Source organism: Purpureocillium lilacinum (genome assembly GCF_023168085.1).
Source record: "Purpureocillium lilacinum CBS 284.36 DNA, scaffold_1, whole genome shotgun sequence".
NCBI classification, from domain to species: domain Eukaryota; kingdom Fungi; phylum Ascomycota; class Sordariomycetes; order Hypocreales; family Ophiocordycipitaceae; genus Purpureocillium; species Purpureocillium lilacinum.
In genome coordinates, this window is record NW_027072111.1 from 1690939 (window position 1) to 1709575 (window position 18637).

Below are 18637 nucleotides of genomic sequence, written 5' to 3' on the forward strand. Positions count from 1 at the left end.
GTTGCTCTCGGTGCTCGCACGCTCTCGGCGAGGCGGTCTTCGTTCGTAAAATGGCAGTAGTCGCGGAGGTCGGTTTGGGGGGCGGCCGTTGCCTCCCAGATGCGAAGTTTGGCAAATGCAGATATGCCCCTGGCGCTTGTCACACGGCTTGTGCGAGTCACAGCTCGGCCGGTGCCCGCAGCGGCGTGTCACTCTAGGCCCTGATTCGGGACCGATGTCTGCTGGCGGTTGCTTGTGCGACCGGCTCGCAGTCGGTTGGTTGTCGGGCGGGCCTCGATGTGGCGGAGGGGTGATGGTGAGAAGGCAGGTTGATGGAGCTTTTTGGTCACCGTCACATCACGTCCGGCAGCTGTCCAGGCGGTAGGGAATGGCAAGAAGGGCGGGCAGGCACCAGACCGCCATGACGCAACCGCGGGCAACCCGCTGTGGCGGGGTCCATCTGCCACCTCATCCCCGGGGCGGGCCCGCTAGGCCAAGGGTGTCCTCAGAAGCTCAGGGCCGCTGCTCGGGCCCGGGCAGTGCTGAGCCGCTGTCGGGAACCGTGCACCGTGGGCTGGCATTCTGGCCTACCCTACATCACCTCTGATGCTCTGGTCCTTGACGTGGGCCTGCTTGAAGCTATGTAAAGCCTAGGCGTCATGAAGATATGCTGGAATTGGTTTGCCCATGTTCATTTCTGCCATCTTTCCAGTCAGCAGCCTTGATGTTCGACGATTTCAAGAAGGCCGCGCTGGAAACACGATGTGAGACATTCTTTGAGTTCATCTGCAAATGCTGACGCCAAACATGCACCGACTACACGTCAAAAATCACAAACGTCTGACACAAGTCAATACAAGTTCATCATCGCTATGCAAAGCCTCCCTGTTGGCGCGCCTCGCGTACCTCGTCCACCACGCCCTTCCACGCTCGCTGTACATCTGCCGCCCTCTCGTCTCCCAACGCCGCCGCGATGCTTGCCTCCAGGCCGACTGGCAAGGCCGCTTGTCCGAACACGCCGCCCAGCTTTGCCTTGATCGTCGCCGACACGGCCTTCACCCGCTTCAGCCTTTGGGACTCCGTTCCAGCGTCAGCCTGGCCCAGGTCCAAGCTCTCCAGGTACCATACTAGGATGCCCTGGCCGTCAAAAGGAACGGGAGTCGAGTCGGCAGGCTTCGTCATCTTCGTCGCGTCTGCCATAACGTCGTTGACGCAGTCATACCAGACCTCCCGCTTGATGACAGAGAACTTGGGACTCGAAAGATACGCCTGCAGGTGCTTGCTGACGTCGCGGACGACAGCCCGAAAATCTGTCTTGTCGGAGCGGGCGTACCCTCGTGCAATCGCGTCCAAACCATTCCGGGCTGTCTTGTGTGTCAAATCGTCCTTTGAACCCTGCTTCGAGTCCACATCCATCTTGTCCTCGTCATTCAGCTCGTCCAGATACGGCATCGTGATGTCGGCGATGTCTGACAACATCGCCAGGTCGTCCCGTCCCCTAGCAAACTGCCATAGGCAGCGAAACGCATGGACGCGGTACTCGTCGTTGTTTCTCTTCGCCTCACGGATGGCGATTTTCTTCATCTGCGCTGCGATCTGATCGTCGCTGCGCCAGAGAGGCTGGCCGTGCTCAACAAACTTGGGGAATGCCTCGAGCAGTTTCTCCTTGCCCGCAAACGTCTTGAGTGCCAGAGTCTTGTCGAAGACCGGCCAAATGGCCTTCAAGTTTGCCTCGCCAATGGCCCCGGTCGCGTCAGTTGCCTTGGACACGTCCATCACCATTGCTGCGACAGTGAAAGCTCCTGTATGTCGCAGTCCCCACTGTGCGGTATCCAGGCAGCGTTCGATCAAGGCCACAATCTCTGGGACGTAGCGGACAACTGTGCGATTGCTGCCCGCGTGCTGGCTCCAGACCTCTTGGAACACCTTGGCAGTGTATTCGTCGGGGTCGTGCGATCCTAAGTACGAGAACGGGAGCAACTCCGTTTCTTGCGCCGCAAAGTGGTCGGGGGAGACCTTTGCCATGGACACGATAGCATCCGCAATCTTTTGCCGCCGGCTTTCGTCCTCCGCATCGAAATATGTCTTGATGCACCGCTCGCAGAACCGCACCTTGGCGGCGTCTGGGGCAGCCCGCATCATGTATGCTGCTGCGCGGGCGTAGGCTTGGCTGACCTCGTCGTTCTTGTCGAGCACCTGCTTCTCGAGCAACTGCAGAAAGCGACCAGCAACCGGTTTGATGTCGTTGAGATGCCGCGTCGCTAGAGTCGTCAGCACCCGGCTGCATCCTATCTTGGTTGGCATCCCTATGGCAGTCTTGATCGTTGCCTCCAAACGCGGTGCCAACTCGGTCATAACGTCGGCGTTAATGAAGCGAAGGGAGTTTTCGACAGCCTCGGAGATGGGCGATTGGTTTACCATCTGGGACCGCAACTTGTCGATTTGGTCACGACTATCTTCTCCGGCTCGCTGATAGTGGTAATTGATCTGCTCAGGCTCGATGGTGCTGAGCAGGCCCAGTAGCTGCGGCACCATGTCGGGGATGAAGGGGCGCAAGGCGTTGCCGCCATGCTTGGCAATCTTCAGCACGGTAATCGCAGCGAAGACTTGCACGTCTTGTACCGAGCTTTCAATGCCCTTGTCGGAGAGCAGAAACGGGAGAGCTTCCTTCATCATGGCCTGTGCCGATGCGGCGTGATTGCCCTCCTCGAGTTGCCGAACAAGACCATTGGAGAGAGCCATGCAGAGCTTGAGCGCCGCTTCCCGAACGCTCCCTTTCACATCGTCCAAGACCTTGAGGGCGGCGGTCCAGATATCCCGGTAATACTTCTCGTATTGCGGAAATGGGCGGCCTTGGATGAGATCGGATATGGCGGCGCAGCTTGCTTCTCGCACACGCCACTCGCGTCCCAGGATGGATTTCAAGAGATCTTCGATGATGGCGTCGAAATGCGCCTCGATCGTAGCGTTTGAGTCCTTGACTAGGGCCTTCCAAATGTCTTCCATGGACCGCTGCACGTTTGTGTTGGGATCGAAGCGGTATCTGTACAGCTTTGGATAGAGCTTGGGGTCGACTTCTGACTCCGAGAGGATGTTGCTAAGGCCGAATCGGCCAAAGGCGGACCTCGTGGACCAGGTCGCCGCGTTGGCTGCGAGCGACATGAACTTGTAGACTAGTCGTTGGTCGCCAACTTCGTTTGCCAGATTGACAATGTCCTTGTACGACGTGACTGAGTTGCCTTCGCCCGTGGGCAGAGCGCCCGGTTCGAAGAGTTCCGTTTCCTCGTCGACCTTGAGTTGCGTCCCGGACCCCGTGAAGGCAGACACAAGATCCTTAACCAGAGACGCCTTCAAATCCGAGTCGCCACGTTCGTACACCAAGGAAAGACCCCGAGAAGCTGTCTCCTGGACGAGCTCGTCCCTCGCGCTCAGCAGCCGCATGAACGAGGCCTGGATTTCTCGAAGCCTGGACTGCACCTGGGTCAAATGCGAGCAGTATTGGACTGCGCAAAAGAGCCAAATGCCGGAAGCTTTAAGCAAGGACGGCTTCGTGACTTTGCTGTTCTGGAGAAGCTTAGCCAGTACTGCCTCGACAACGTCCTCCCTCGCGTCAGCACGAAATTGAGTCCCACGCGCCTCGACGTCCATCGTGAGCTTGACAGCATTGGAGTCCCAGCGGGCCATGGCGGCCGTGAGAGCCTCACCAACGGTGAATTGCACTTCGACCTGCTTGATCTCGTGCAGCGCAAAGAGCTCCTCAATTATCGTACCAAGTATGCCAGGGGCTAGCCGACCCTCCGTCTTCTCGTCGGCGCCATCGGTCTCCGGTTCTACCAGGCCGACTGCAAGGCGGCCAAGAGCCGCAATTGCCTTCTCGTTCCCCTTCTTCGCCTCGGAAGATAAGGAAGTGACGACTTTCTTGAGAGAGTAGTCGCCATCCGGACTGGGCAAAGCCAGCCTTGCGGACCAGAGCTGCGAAAAGGCTTCCAATGCGGCCGTGTGCAGCGAAGAGGACCCGTTGACATCGACAACGTATTTCAGCGGGTATTCGACATCCGTGGGAAACGCACGATCGTAGTAAACGGATCGCGAGTTCAGGTATCCGAGGGCCAGCAACGCTCCTTCGGCGGCATTCGCGTCTGAGCCGACAAGACCGTCGGCGTTGGCGAACATTGAGCGCAGAGTCATGCTGCAATTGCTCACCGAGTCGTCGTCCCTGGCAGGATGAGAGGCAAGAATGCCCAGTGCCCGCGCGCCAAGAGCGCGGATCTCCTTCTTATTCGACTTGATCAACTTCAGGAGGTTCATGCTTCCGTCCACCAGGTAGGCAATGGGACCACCGGAGCTCAGAGTCGCGACGTCGAGAAAGCAGCGAATGCACTCCTCCACGATGGGCGAGTCCTCGAGGAATGCGCCTTCAAGACAAGCCTTGAGATAGAACACGAGATACGCGCTGTCCACCATGCGGAGGTACTGCTTGACTCGCTTGCGAGTCTGAACGTCCGACTTGATCTGCGCGTCGAGCGCCTGCATCCAGTCCGGCTGGATGGTAAAGTCGTCGAGCGCGGAGAGCAGCATGATGTTCTTGCAGTATCGGAGAGCGACAGGGTACGCGGCAATTCGACTGCCTTGGAAGTTTTGAAACACGGCGTTGTGCGAAAGATTGACCGTCTTGGTGCTGCGCCGGTCTTCTGTTTCCTGATACGGCCCGATGAGCGTGTCAAAGATGGAGGTTGTCATTTCTTTCCAGTCCGGCAAGGTTGAGCGAGACTCGCTGTGGGCAAAGTACGTCCAAGGGTCCAAGCCCTTGTGACCTTGCTCGACGACGTCGCTACGCTCGTTTTGTCGCCCAGCCACGGCGAGGATGTCTATCCAGCGGCCGCAGATGTCGGCAAATGGAAGGCACTGGTTTGCCCATTTGACAACAGCGTGGCGTGTGCTTCGCACGGCGGGAGGGTCATCAGGTAGAGCCATGTATGTGAGGAGCATGGTCTTGAGAGTTTTGTCCTCGGCCCCTACTTTCGGCGGGATGATGGCCGTCAGACTGGAGAGGGCACCGTCAATGTTCACAACCGCCTCAGGCGTGGGATCTTCCGACAGAGAGCGGAACAGCCAGGCGCCCAGGTCGATGCGCTCCTGCACGGGGATGTCGGAGCTTCCCGCCAGCATCCCGATGGTTTCGTACGCTCTGGAACGGAGGTTGATATCGTCATGGGATGTCTGATTGGGCGCCGGCCAGCCTTGAGACTCTATGTAGGCGCGCATGCTGCGAATAAGGGGAGGCCCAATCGAGAACCCGGGTCTCGACGGGCCAACTCTGGCAACCCAGGACAGGTAATGGAACAAAGCCTTGTGCAACTTTGTCCTCTCGAGGGTGCTTGAGGGCTGCAGCGACGATGCGCCCGCGTTCTCAGTTTGCGGCATGAAGTCTAAAGTGACAGCGGCCATGATGCTGTCAGACATCGTCGTGGACACCGCGGACTTGGAAAGCAGAGTAAGGATTCGAGTTCGATACGAGGCAGGAAGGGTAGAATGGGACTGGAACAGGCGCGTAACCAGGGCCTCGTCTTCCATCGAAACGGATGTCCTTTTGAGAATCTCTTCTGCGGATGACGCCACGCGGTTGTCCATGCCCGCAGCAGCGAAAAGAGCTGGGAGGAACTTTTCCTCGTCCGTAAAGGCGCCGCTGGCTAGGAATGCCACAAGCTTTGCTTTTAGCTCGGAGAGCCGGACGAAAAGCTTCTCGGTGTCCGGGTTGTCGGCGGGGAAGAGCGCCGCCTCCTCGCTGGTGACTGCAGGGTTGGATGCCTGCAACCTCAGAGGGGAGCGCAATCGTAGAAAGATGCCAATGACCTTGGACAGATACTTTGCATCTTGCCCAGATTCGAGTCCTATGGCGGCTCGAAAGGCTTCGTCGTCTTTGCTCCCTCGCGGCGGTATCCGGAGGTCCAGCAGCAGCCGAAGTATGATGTTGACCATGGTTGCAGCCCGCGGCATGCCCTCATCGCGAGCACAACCCTCGAGAGCAATTGCAATGAGACCGCGTCTGTCCTCCACATCTAGTCTGTCAAGGCTGTGCTGAATAAAGGACAAGTCCAACTGCTTGATCACAGGCGAGTCGCTGGTCTTGTACTGCTGCAACAGGGCCTTGACGGGGAGGACGACCCTAGCAACATGTTAAAATTGGGAAGCCTGCGCTGGGAAAAGCTGACATACTGAGGAGGTTGGATGAATGTCTTGAGCCTGGCCAGCATTTGTATGACCTAGAAGGAATCAGCGCCATCTCAAGAGGCGAGATGGGGTATCTTCAAGAGTCAAGACATACCCGCGCCCTCACGGATGCATGTTCACTAGCCGCCTTGAGGATCAGGGGAGCGAGGTATCGTTGGAGGAGCTCATGGAGCCGGTCCTCTTTATTTGCGACGCTGAGGATCTTGAACTCGACACTCTCCACCAGCTGCATCTCCCGCTGCTCTGTTGACGAAGCCATGGTGAGGGCGGCCGCGGGGGCTCGGAGGGGCGGCAGGGATGTGGCGCAAAGGGACCATGAAGAGGGCCAAAAAATCGCAGAGCAAGGCAATGGGCAGGAAAGAAGGAGGACCGAAAGCCAAATCTATTTGTAAATGCAGCAGAGCGCCGTTGCGGTGAACGGGATACGAGGCAGGCAGCTCCTTGGTGACGATGGAGCTCCCCGTCATGCCGCCAGCCAGCAACCGTCTGACGAGTCGTGGGCCGAATTGGGGGGCGTTGCCGCATGACTAAGCCGACCAGGCACGTTCAGGGCGGGACGCACCTTGCCCAAATACGCGTACTTTCACACCATCGCGTCACGTGACGCAGATGTTGAACCTTGGGCACGGCATCTCAGTGACGAGGCACGAATGCAGTTGCCCAAGGGGCTCGACAATGAGCATCATCAGGTCGAGGCATGGACAGGGTGTCCATGGTAGTGAACGATTCTCAGGGACTTGCTCAGGCCCAGGGAATGCGTTATGGTCGCGATCTTGGCTTCACGGCCATCACCGGCCCAAGGGCAACTGCTGACGACGATCCGGCGCCTTCAGCAAACTCCTCAGCATTACTTTGCACAGCCCAATATGTTCGTGTATCTGCAGGGAACGGTCTGTCTCTCGGAGAACGGGATACTCGGCCTGGTCATGACAAGGGGCCCAGATCCTTCTCTACGCGGGACGCATGGCCGCAGCAATGTTGAGCCAAGTCTTCTCCTCCGAATGATGTCAACGGCCTACAGTCTCGAATGTTCACTCTTTCCGTCGTCCCATGGACCGCTTGGGAACGGCCAGGTGATTTGAAGCTGTGCCGAGGCGAAGTCGATGACCCCCGCGGCGCAGCTCCGGCAACGTCAACGGCCGGCTACGGGACGCTCGGCAGTACAAAATAGTTACTACTCGATGCGCCCTGCCGAGTATTGGCCCAACACAGACATGTCAGAAAGCAGACGGGGAATCCTGCCGGCAAGCCCAATCACCAAGGCGGCCATCAAGTCGCGATATCGCCCTGTCCACCATGTCCAGCAAACGTCCAAAAACCCGCCCCATGGGCCATTGCCAAGAAGAAACGTCCCGCGATCACGGTTGCTGCTCCGGAAACAACATTGGTCGCGAGTACTTTACCTTCATTCGTACTGACCGGGCGCCAACAGAGTTCACGGGCGGGAAAAGCTTTGCGAGCTAGTAGCCATTGAGCCCCGCACCGACTAGACACACGCCTCTTGACCGTGCCAAAGTACTCAGGACCTGGGAAGTGATAAGTGCTTTCGTTTCCACAGGCTTGCGGCTGACGGCAGGTTGTTGGTGCCTGCGCTACTGTATTCGTGCAGCTGTGAGGGGGGCGCATTGTTGAGCCTCCTCATGAACCTGGACGGCGCCTCTGCAAACGCGCACGACGCGGACCAGCACGGCTCCCGTCTTTGACGAGAGCGAAGCGTAAGCGTTCGTATGCTTCACGGCCAGGATCATTAGGCTTGTAGATGGAATTAGAGACTACTTGGGTGGCATTTTGACGCAGTGTTGAGGCCCGACGCCTCAGCTATGCCGAGCTCGTGAGGCCGGCCCCTTCAGCTGACGTTGCCATCAGCATGCAAGGGTCGCTTGTCGATCCCGTGCAGCGGTATCCGGCCCTGCGGGACGCGCAGGTGCAACAGGGCCCGAGTTCCTCGATCTGGTTGAAACGCTCTGTCTTGTCAAAGCTCCCGCAGCGGAAATTGGGCGCACGGATGCTGGAGGTAACACCAGGCAAGCAGCGCAGAGCCCAAACAGTACAGCGCTGTAGATGTACCCGGGCACGCAAACGCTCGCGCTGGCGACTCCGTTGGCAGAGTGGCAGAGCGGCCCGTCGTTCGCTTCGGCCTGACCAGGACGGAGCCGCTTGCTGCTGGTGGTTCGGAGACGGCATGTTGGATCCCGTAGCGTGCTGTTCTAGCGGCCCTTCGACCAAGCTCCGGCTGGCCACGAGCAAGGCACAGGAATAATCTCTCACCAGGCACACGCGCGCCGCCCCTCATCAGCGTCTCCAGCGGCGTGGGAAAAGCTCCCATTTGTCGGGCCCATTGTTGGTAGCTGCTGGGTGCGCCACACGAACCCCGCGATGGATGGCTCGTGGTGGATGGCTATTGTGGTGCTCCTCGTGTCCTGCTCTGTTCTGTTTCCATGGGATTATGGTGCTTTTCGGATGCCAACAGACAACCCTGCGCGCGCCGCCTGGCAAGAGGGCCGCCGTGACGACAGGACCAAGTGGCTGTTTGATTGGGCTACGACACGGAGGCGCTCGAGGAATTGGTTGGGCTTCAGATCATAGACAATGCGCGATTGGGGTGGCTGAGGGGCCGTAACCACATGGCGAATGGAGCACCCAGCAGACCCCCAGGCGCTGGCAGCAGCAAAATTTGAGACGTGCGGAACGCGCCGACAATTGGCGGCACGGCACTTGGTTGGGCTTGGGGTATCGACGGAAGCTGAAAAGGTCGGCGGCGTTGGCCACGGTCAAGCACCTGCGGGGGAGGCATCGTCGCCATTTCATCCAAGACATGTGCCGGGGGATGGTGACGCCACAGGTAGTTGACAGCTCATTCGGCAATGACCTCACCTCACGGAAGGGGGCAGTCGACAACAAGGCAAACAAGGCCAGCCATTCGAGGTCGTTTGGAGCTCGTTTGTAGCTGTCACAACCGGGGGCCAAGGCTCGTCGATGCGGTGGTTGATAACCCCGCTGGGTCAAAGGGAGAAAAGCCGTGGTGACGACAGAACAACAGGGCTGCAAGGAGGCAGAGTGACGCCGACGCAGGGGCAGGCAGACCGGCCGAGACACGGGTCGAGATGGGCTTGGAGGGTTTACATGGGCGGGAGCATCTGGAAGTCGCACCGAGTTGAATGAGATGAACGAGATTGGTGAGACACGACGGATGGCATGCAAAAGACGAGTCCGCGTTGGCCGTGTCTCGCTGCATGTCTGTAGGGACGCACGTATTTTGTGATGGGACGGTCGGTACCTGCGCAACAGCAGCTGCACGACATTGGCTCGCGCAGACGCAGGCCCAGCTGCATGATGTGATGCCGAAGCCCGCCTTTGCAGGTCAGCAGAGGCAGCGTAAGTAGGTACCTTGTCGTCTCTCTTGTGATATCGCGCACGTCTGCTTCGTACGGAATGGGCGAGTTGAGGTGTCGGAAACTCTGAGAGATGCTAGCGCGAGCCGAGCTGCAACTACGTGCTTCGTACATATTTAATCGCGCTTGGTATTGCGACTATTGGCGGCTCGCTCTACGGGGCCGGATCCGTCGACAGACAGACAGACAGACACACTCACACACACACACGGGGGGCATCCCGCATGTCTCGCGTCTCCATGTGCCATCCATCCATCGCCCTCTCTCACGGAGCGGGGGGACGGCCGCCGACGGTCGCACCACAAAACACGCCGGCTGGAATCCACGGTGTTTGCAAAGGCGAGGGGCATACGAGCATCCTGTGCTCGTACTCGCTCGGCAGGGAGGAAAAGGGAGAGTGATGCCCGCGGGGCCGACGTGGAGCTGCAGTCGTCCTGGTCGTCAGTTTGCCGTCACATCGGGTGCATGATTTCACGATGCGCGTCGTTCGTAGTTCGAACGCTGCTCCTCCGGCGACAGGGGGGCCTGGGGCCAGTCAGCGGACAGAACAGCCCTGCGAGCCAGGTGAGACCCATGTAGGCGGGCTCCATCAGTGTCTTTTGCATTCCACGAGGTCCTGGACGAGCTGGGGCGGGCGAGTGGGCAGCTGGTTGCCGGCCGCCGGAGTCGCGCGTTGGAGCAGGCCAAGGTAGACTGTACCTGAGTCATGTTAGCAGTCGTACGCAGGTCCGTTTGAGGTCGTTGCCGTTTGTTCGTTTGGCCAGGTTACGAAAGTGGCTTTGGGACTTGCCCCGAGCACTCGCTTCTGGTGCTATGCTGTGTCTCCCCTGTGTGTCGCCCCTGCTCTGTGCTCAGCGCTGTTGCAGGTACCGGCCACCGTGCTGGAGCTTCCCCCGTCCGTCCCTTGCGCAGCCTCGGCTGTCCATCCGTGTCTGGATGGTGCCCGTCGTCGAGACTCGGACCGCCGCCCTTGCCCGGCCTGTCGACTCCCGACGGGCGGGCTCCCACTGCCGGCAGCGGCCACGTTTTCTCGCCGTCGCACAACAGGGCAACTTCTTCCAGATGCATGTGCGGAAGGGACCGCCATTGCTGATGTGCACGTGTGATTCGACTGCAAGTTCTGAGGTATAGCAATGCCCTGAAAGCGCGAGGTAGTACCTATCCGGTAAAGTTCTAGGAAGCAGGCGCCAGAAGCCCACGGGAGAGCTCTGGCAGCTGCCCCCAGGCCGACGGTTGCACCTCCAAGACCTCAGGCACCCTCCTGGACGGGAGTCCTGGAACACAGCCCAGCGCTGAAGCCAGGCCGACTCCGCCAGGCGTCTCTCAGCAGGGGCACGGCACGGGCGCCTCACCTCAGCAGGCCGCCTCAGTAGCCCATGGAGCGCAGGGCTGCAGGTGGGCTGCTCAAGGGAGAGACAGCTCGGGCAGCACTGTTGCTTGGCGTCCAGCGGCCCCGTCGTGACCCAACCCGATCATGGATGCTGCAAACGGCCCAAGCGAGGCCGGGGTGTCCCCTGGGCAGTCGCCGGCGTCTTCGATGTAGGTACGGGTCTCAAGACCACGAAGTAAGTTCCGGAGTACCCAGCACAGTCTCGGGTTCCAGCTCTGGTTCCTGGATTCTGTTATGCCGGTTGTGCTCGCTGGGCATAGATCTCGGCGGGTCTTGTCCTGTGCTGTGGGTAGCGGGGATGTCTGTGCCTCAAGACATCAACACCAAGTCCAGGGGCATCTCTCGACTGGACCTTCAGAGGCCCGCTGGCGACATTTCGCGTTCCCTTGTAGCGCATCATGGCCGGCTCAGCGGGGCCGAGTTTGCTGAGGGAAGGAAGCGAGCAGCTACCAGTTGCCCTGCCAAGCTGTGCTGTCGTCCCTGGCACACCACAGGGCAGTTCAAGGATGGAGCTCGCCAGGCAGGTACATCCCTCGGGTGGCGAGCCTGCTGGAGGAAGGCACTGCCCTGGCGCATCCATCGATTCGTCCAGCGCCAGTTCCTCAACCTCGTCCACGGTTTTACTGCGCCCACGCCACTCCTCCACATCTCCTCACCCACCAGCTGCTCCCCACTCGTCCACCGGCTTCACACCCATCGTCGGTCGCTTCTGCCCATTGCCCAGCAGTGACCACCACCTCCCCCAGCCGAACGAGTCCGAACACGCCTGTGCACGCACGCCATCGTCCGGCTATCGAGCAGCCCGCCCACTGGCCTGGATCGACCTGTCTGTACCAGGCCAGCGCGAGCACGCCCGGCGCTGTCCATCGCGAGTCCCCTCCACGCCGTGTGAAGGTGGTCCTCGTCGCCGTCGCCGCCGCCGCCGCCGCCGCCGCCGCCGCGAGTCCTTCGTACGAGTACATACTGCCCTCGTCGTCCGCTCGCGTAGCTTTCCTCTTCCTCGCTCCGGCATCATCGTTGTTTCGCTTGATCACGTCGAGGATTTCTTTGGTTGTTTTGCCCTCCAGAGCAGTCCTTTTTTCGTCTTTTTGGCTTGCCCCTGGTCGCAGGAGCAACCTCGCAGCCCCCGGGCGCTGACCTACTGATACCTTGCCGTACCTGCGTTCCTGTACATGGCCGACTAGTACCGCGTGCACTGCGACTCATCACCGTGTCGACGCTCGTCCGCGCCCTGTTTCGACAGCATCCGATCTCGATACCGACGAGCGGCAGTTTCAGCGCATCAGCCCCCTGGCCGTCAGCACTTCGACGACGCAGCGTCCTGCCCCGTCCGTACCCGCACCGGTGCTTGTACATCGACGAGTACCTTTCGGCGTTGGCTTGCCGTCTGCAAACAACGTCGGGCCCGCGCAACGGAGACATCGAGGCGTCGCTCTGCCTGTCTGCCTGCCTCATCGGACATCGATTTGTTTGTGCGTGTTTCACCAAAGACAATCCCCCAAAAGCAATGCCCATGTCCACGCCCGCCGGCTTGACTGGATACCGGGACTGGGCGCCCAGCTGGAGGCATTGGCGCAGCATCGTGACCCCGACTGACGCCCACCCGCAGGACGCGATCCCTCCCTCCACCAGCCCAAGGAGGAGCCCACCCACCACACCAACCCAGCCATCGCACGCCAATCCAAACCCAAACCACTGGCCCAAAGATCGAAGATCCTTGGCCGCGGAAGAGACACGCCCCCCCTCCACCCCCTGCCCAGCCCGCCTGCCTGCCTGCCTGCCCGCCCGCCTGGCCTGGCCTGGTGGACAATTTTCCCCTGCCTTCGCCTAATCCTGATCCCCGCGCGACCCGGCGGCCCAGGCTGTGCAAGAGACTTTCGTGTCCAACGAGAGGGCCACAGCAAGCACCTAGCACGAGTCGTCAGAAAAAAAGCTCGTTCCGTCTCTCCGCTGTCCCACGACCATTTTTCCCTTTCCCTTTCCTCCCTCACCTCACAATCCCATCACCCTTTCACGGCTCTTCCTTTGCGCGTGTTTCGGACATTGGCTGAGAGAGTTACGGTTGGTTTTGCCGGCGCCTAAAAGTGAGTTGAAGCGTTCCCCATCCCCTTCCGCTGATTCCTCGCGTTGCCCTTGCCCTATCTCGTGGTTCTCCGGTCTCCCGGTGCGCATCCCGCGCCCTGTGTGCGGCCCTGCCCGCCTGGCCTGCACCACCCCTCCGGATGGGATCCTTCCTCGACCGACTGCGACCCCTCCGTGGACGACAACGCGACTTCGACGACTTCGATGACTTCGACGCCATGGCCATCGAACCGGTCCATCGCGTGCGCGCGCGCAATTCGCACCGATCCGACGAGCCGCGGCATGCCCCGGGTGCCCAAGCGGCAGCTTCGAGGGTCGTCGCCGTGTATCCCGACCCAAGCCACATTCTGCGACGCCATGCACCCTTTTGGGCTGCAGTTGGCCAGCGATGCGGTGTGTCCTGCGACTCGGTCGGGCGCGCTTTGGTTGCGCTGTCTCTTGGGTCTCGCGTGCCGACAGCGCCACGTGTGCAGCGTCGGGCGCGGTGCGCCGTCGAGATTCGAGTTGCAGCTGCTAGCGGCGGCGCATACTCTCTTCCACGATGAGAAGCGTCTCGATGGCTCCATCTATTGCGCTCATGCCGACTTCCGCGGACCCATCGACGGTGGTCTCACACGCGATGCCCCCGATCCGGCTTGAGGGACCCTCCGGCCTCGCAGGCGAGCTCGCTTGACCGCAGCCGACGCGACGACACCACGCGCACATGTCACGACATGTACGAGAACTTGATTGGACATCATCCCCCACACTTGAATGGCCGACGGCACAGAAAACCGCACGGATGGACATGCGCGACGGCGCGCACCGACGTCGAGGCCAGTCACGCACACCTAGAATCGCAGTGTACTCTGGAATGGTGCTGTCAATGGCTATGCCATCCTGCGCGCCCGCGGACTCTACGAAGACCACCTGGTATGGCAACTTGCAGTCGCAACGAGGATCGTGGCGATACCAACCCGGCTGGCCAGCCAAGGGGACCCTGCGCCGTTCCTCAGCTGCGACTGCGAAGACTCGACCAAGCTGCGCGGCCAGGACTATCTTGGAGACCGGGCCACGAGCGGGCATGGGAATTCATGCCACTGCTTCCGTGCTAACCGTCCAAGCAGGTTGTGATTTCAGAGCGTTTCAGCTGTACAACCACGATCCTTCGGAATCTCTGGTAACGCGTGCGTTCCGTTCACGAATCTCCAACGACCTCCCGCGTCGAACGTCAGCTTCGGTCAGCTCTCGGGCACTGTTGCTACGTCTCTCCCGCAGGAATCTTCAAACGCATTCGCTTGCAGCTCCAAACGCGGCGTGTCGGTGTCTTGACAGAATTCTTGTCTTTCGACTACTTCTCGGAGTCTCGGCACTAGGTCTGGATACCAGCCTTTCTCGATTCGTTCCCGATTCCCGTTTCAATACGACCGCTCAGCATCCTTTTTGGGGCTTCTACTGCGTCGAATAGGTGAGAAGACCTGCCGCGATGCGCCATTTGATATCAGCTAACAGGTGTAGACTGTATAGCGATAACATTGTCGTTAACGGTTTCTCATTTCTATCCACTCTTTGGTACGTTGCCTGCAACCCTGAACGGTGTGCGGACGTGGATGTGGGGCCGTTGCCATAGGAGGGCATTGTTCGATCCGAACCGGTCAAGTGAATCAGGCTGTCCATTACGACCGGCAGCAGGTGGCGGCGCACTCTGCATGGGAGCCCCCAGCGTTCACTGTCGCCTCCGGATCAGGGATTGCCCAGTCCCATGGGGCTAGGAAACATGGCTAACTTCTCTCTGTTCCAGCGTCTGAAGATCTCTTCTCTCAGAACTTCCGTCGACGACTTCTTTCGGCAAGAACCGCTTCAACCTTACGCGCAACTTCAGTAACGTCTTCAAACGACTTTCAAGTTCCACGCAGCCAAAATGTCTTTCCCGAACGGAACCCCTCCTGCCACCGACATGTCGGCTGTGCCCCCTCCTCCTGGCGGCCCGGAGCAGCCCAAGACGACTCTCTGGTTGGTGTTTCCCCCCGGGTATTTGTCGCCCGTGACTAACGGTGCGAAAGGATGGGTGAGCTTGAGCCTTGGATGGACGAGAACTTCATCAAGGGTGTTTTCCTCTCCGCCGCCGGCGAGACTGTCAACGTCAAGGTCATCCGCGATAAGAACTCCGGGTAAGCTGGCACTATCGAGCCACCGCATTGTTGGGCTTGGTTTGCTAATCTCTGCTGCAGTAACGCTGGCTACTGCTTCGTGGAGTTCACCACTCCTGATGCGGCCACCAAGGCCCTGGGACTTAACGGCACCCCCGTTCCCAACAGCTCCCGTCAGTTCAAGCTGAACTGGGCTTCTGGTGGCGGACTGGTTGACCGCCGGTAAGCTCAGTCCGTTTGGGAAGGGGATTCAATCATGATGCTGACAAGGCTCGATGCAGTGACGACCGCGGCCCTGAGTACAGCATTTTCGTCGGCGATCTCGGCCCCGAGGTCAACGAGTACGTCCTGGTTTCACTCTTCCAGGCTCGCTTCCCGTCGTGCAAGTCTGCCAAGATCATGACGGACGCCATGTCTGGCCAGAGCCGCGGCTATGGCTTCGTCCGCTTCTCCGACGAGAATGACCAGCAGCGCGCCCTCGTCGAGATGCAGGGTGTGTACTGCGGCAACAGGCCCATGAGAATCTCGACCGCCACGCCCAAGAACCGGTATGTACCAGCTGCTGTGCCCGATCTGATTCCTGTTCTAACTGCTCCCAGTGGCAACCACGGATTCGGCGGCCACGGCCAGCAAGGCGGCCCCATGATGGGTGGCGGCATGCCTCAGCAGCAGATGTGGGGTGGTATGGGCGGTTTCTCTCCCTATGGTGGCTATAACCCAGCCACCCAGATGAACCAGTTCACGGATCCCAACAACACCACCGTCTTTGTCGGTGGCCTGTCCGGCTACGTTACCGAGGATGAGCTCCGATCCTTCTTCCAGGGCTTCGGCGAGATTACCTACGTCAAGATCCCCCCTGGCAAGGGCTGCGGCTTCGTCCAGTTCGTCCACCGCCACGCCGCCGAGATGGCCATCAACCAGATGCAGGGCTACCCCATCGGCAACTCTCGCGTGCGCCTCAGCTGGGGCCGATCCCAGAACAACTCGGGCGTTGGTACTCCCTACCGCCCGGCGCCTCCTCCGCCTCACTACATGGGCATGCCCGGCCAGCCCGGCCCCGGTCCCTATGGCCCCCAGCACTTTGGCGGCCCTGCTCCCGGCCTCCAGGGTCCCCCGGGCCCCCCTGGCCCTGGTCAGCCCGGCCCGCCGCAGGTAAGCTGAAGACGAAGCAGATGGCGGATCGAGTGCGTGCTAACGTGTGTCAGTAAATGATGATCCTGCATTGACTTGTTGAAGATCGGCTGGACCATTCAGACCCGAGCAAACGCTGGGGGGTTCGTTTTGATGTTCTTTGGTTCGTGGCGGCCTTCCACCTTTGGGAGGGCATTCGCCTGGTGAGACGTTGAGGCGTTGGGGCTGAATCCTATCATCGACACGTCGGATGACATTTTTCAACATTGCTCTGCACGGCTCTATGAACGCTCTCGATTTTTTCCCGAGTCTCGATTACGACCGGCGTTGGAGATTTTAGTCCTCCGGTGGATGGTCAGCAGTCAATTTTACAGTTTACTTGCTTTAGCTCGTTTGCTTCTTTCCTTGTGCATGCTCGGTCATTTTCGGATTTCTATACTTGCGCTGGTGATGATTGCTCGTACCTTCGTTTGGGCTGCTCTGGGGGAACTATGTTCTGTCCCAGTCCGTATGTCGCTCCCGACATTTCCTTCGGTCGACGGCACGCTTGGCCACTTGAGTTGATTGGACCTCTGATCCGTTCCGTTCTTTCTAGCAAGCAGGTCTGTCGTCATCCTCGACGTTATTGCGTTGCCTTTCTATTCCTTCGCCTAAGTCTGATGTATTTCTATCATCATGGCGTGTGCTACATCAACAGCGAGCCTAGTCTTTCCTTTATATGTACATCATCCCATGTACCGCTTACTTGCGTTTTGGGCCGCTCTCCGTGTACGAATAGGTTGTCTTTGGATAGGGCTATATGGCTGTTACTTGGAGCAGGATTGGCGTCGCTCGTTTGGCCTGTACGTCAGTGTTGGGGACGACATGGGGCCCCGTCGTGAAGGGGGCCGGGCTGGGCGTCGGAGTTGCTAGGTCTCTGGGTGTGCGGGAGGGCGGTCTGTTGCGTTTCTTTTCCTGTCGATGAGATATCATGAATCGATGCGCCTTTTTCTCATTCCTTTCGTTCTTTCATTATATCTTTTCTTTCTGGGTCTGTCGTTTCTTTTGGGTCAAGAAAAGAACGGTCTGTTTCGTGTGTCTAGGCGTTGAACTTGGTACAGACTGGAATCTATGATGGATGAAGAATGGAGAATGAAGAATGAAGAAGCTCAAGAACGAAACAAGAATGGCAGAAAGAGCAATCAACGGACGCATGGGGCAGAGGCCAGGCGTTTTCATGGCCGCGCGACGCGGTCGTTGTCCTGCTGGTCCGGGGAGGTTCTTCCGCCGCACGATGGGCGGCAGGCACGTGGAGTTGCACCGTCTGGTATTACCGCCGCGGGCGTTTTTGGTTTGTTTCGTTTCCCCTTGCAAGACTACATGTAGTAGAGATTGTATAGCAATGGGATTGTGATGGTCGAATATTCTTGATGGCGAGGGCTGTGGGGTTGCTGTGATGTGATGGTTCTGGTGTCGCGTGGTGGCTGGCGGGAGGGCGGGTAGGCGTCACGACAGTAGGCTGGCTCTGGCGAGGCACGCACTGCGGTCGTGAACATGAAAGAAGGAGAGAGAGAGGTGCGGCGTTCTCTGGGTCGGTTTCTGGGGGCATGGGTATATATAATTGACGACAGCGAGTTGTGAATGTCGAGTCGAGTGTTTGGGGGTTTGTGGTGGCACAGGCGCGCCAGGCGTGGCGGCGAGAATAGGCGACCGCGTCCTCTTCGGCCAAAACGCGAGATTTATGGAATCAGATCCTCGCTCAGGGGATAGCGCATTCTTCGCGGTCTTGAGGGCCGTTTATCGATAAATATCTCGCAAAGAAAGGGCTGCGTCCGTCGACAGGCAGGCTGCGTGCCATACCTGGGGCTCGCGATAGGGTGTCGGCATCAAAGGGGGACGTCCGGGCGTGATGGCGACTATCATCTGAGCGAGGCCATCAGGTCCGGGAGTGTGAGGAGCCTGCACCATATGCGATGGCTGATGATCTGCTTGCATGAGATTGCGGTGCTGCTGAGCGAGGGTCTGTTGTTTGTGTTCGGTGGCCGGCACGCCCCCCCTCCAACTGCCGTAGGGAGCAACCGCCACAGATTCACAATATGATCCTCTGGCGCGACAGCCGCCGCAAACACTCCATGCTCAAGATACCAAAGGGCCATCTGTTGCGAATTGAGAGATGACTGCTTGTCTGCCACCTATGCTTGGTCAGTGGTGACCCAGTTCACAACAGCCCGTCCACGGCGCTCTTTCGTGTCTCTCACGGGGGTCCGACACCCAACTCCCAGGGATGTACTGCAAGAGCTGCAATCATGGGGACAGAATGCATC

The 18637-nt window shown here is 59.3% G+C and overlaps 2 protein-coding genes across 2 annotated transcripts; one reads left to right on the top strand and one right to left on the bottom strand.

Moving 5' to 3' along the window:
- Positions 1–849: 849 nt before the first annotated feature.
- Positions 850–6469, bottom strand: PLICBS_000233 (proteasome component M29; the record flags this gene model as incomplete). Its single annotated transcript, XM_018318787.2, has 3 exons — positions 850–6145; positions 6196–6242; positions 6305–6469. The coding sequence occupies 3 exons, from the start codon at positions 6467–6469 to the stop codon at positions 850–852; spliced, it is 5508 nt and encodes a 1835-aa protein (XP_018184312.2).
- Positions 6470–14974: 8505 nt separating this feature from the next.
- On the top strand, positions 14975–16411 carry PLICBS_000234 (uncharacterized protein; the record flags this gene model as incomplete). Its single annotated transcript, XM_018318784.2, has 6 exons — positions 14975–15066; positions 15117–15224; positions 15285–15425; positions 15485–15751; positions 15803–16355; positions 16409–16411. The coding sequence occupies 6 exons, from the start codon at positions 14975–14977 to the stop codon at positions 16409–16411; spliced, it is 1164 nt and encodes a 387-aa protein (XP_018184309.1).
- Positions 16412–18637: the final 2226 nt, after the last annotated feature.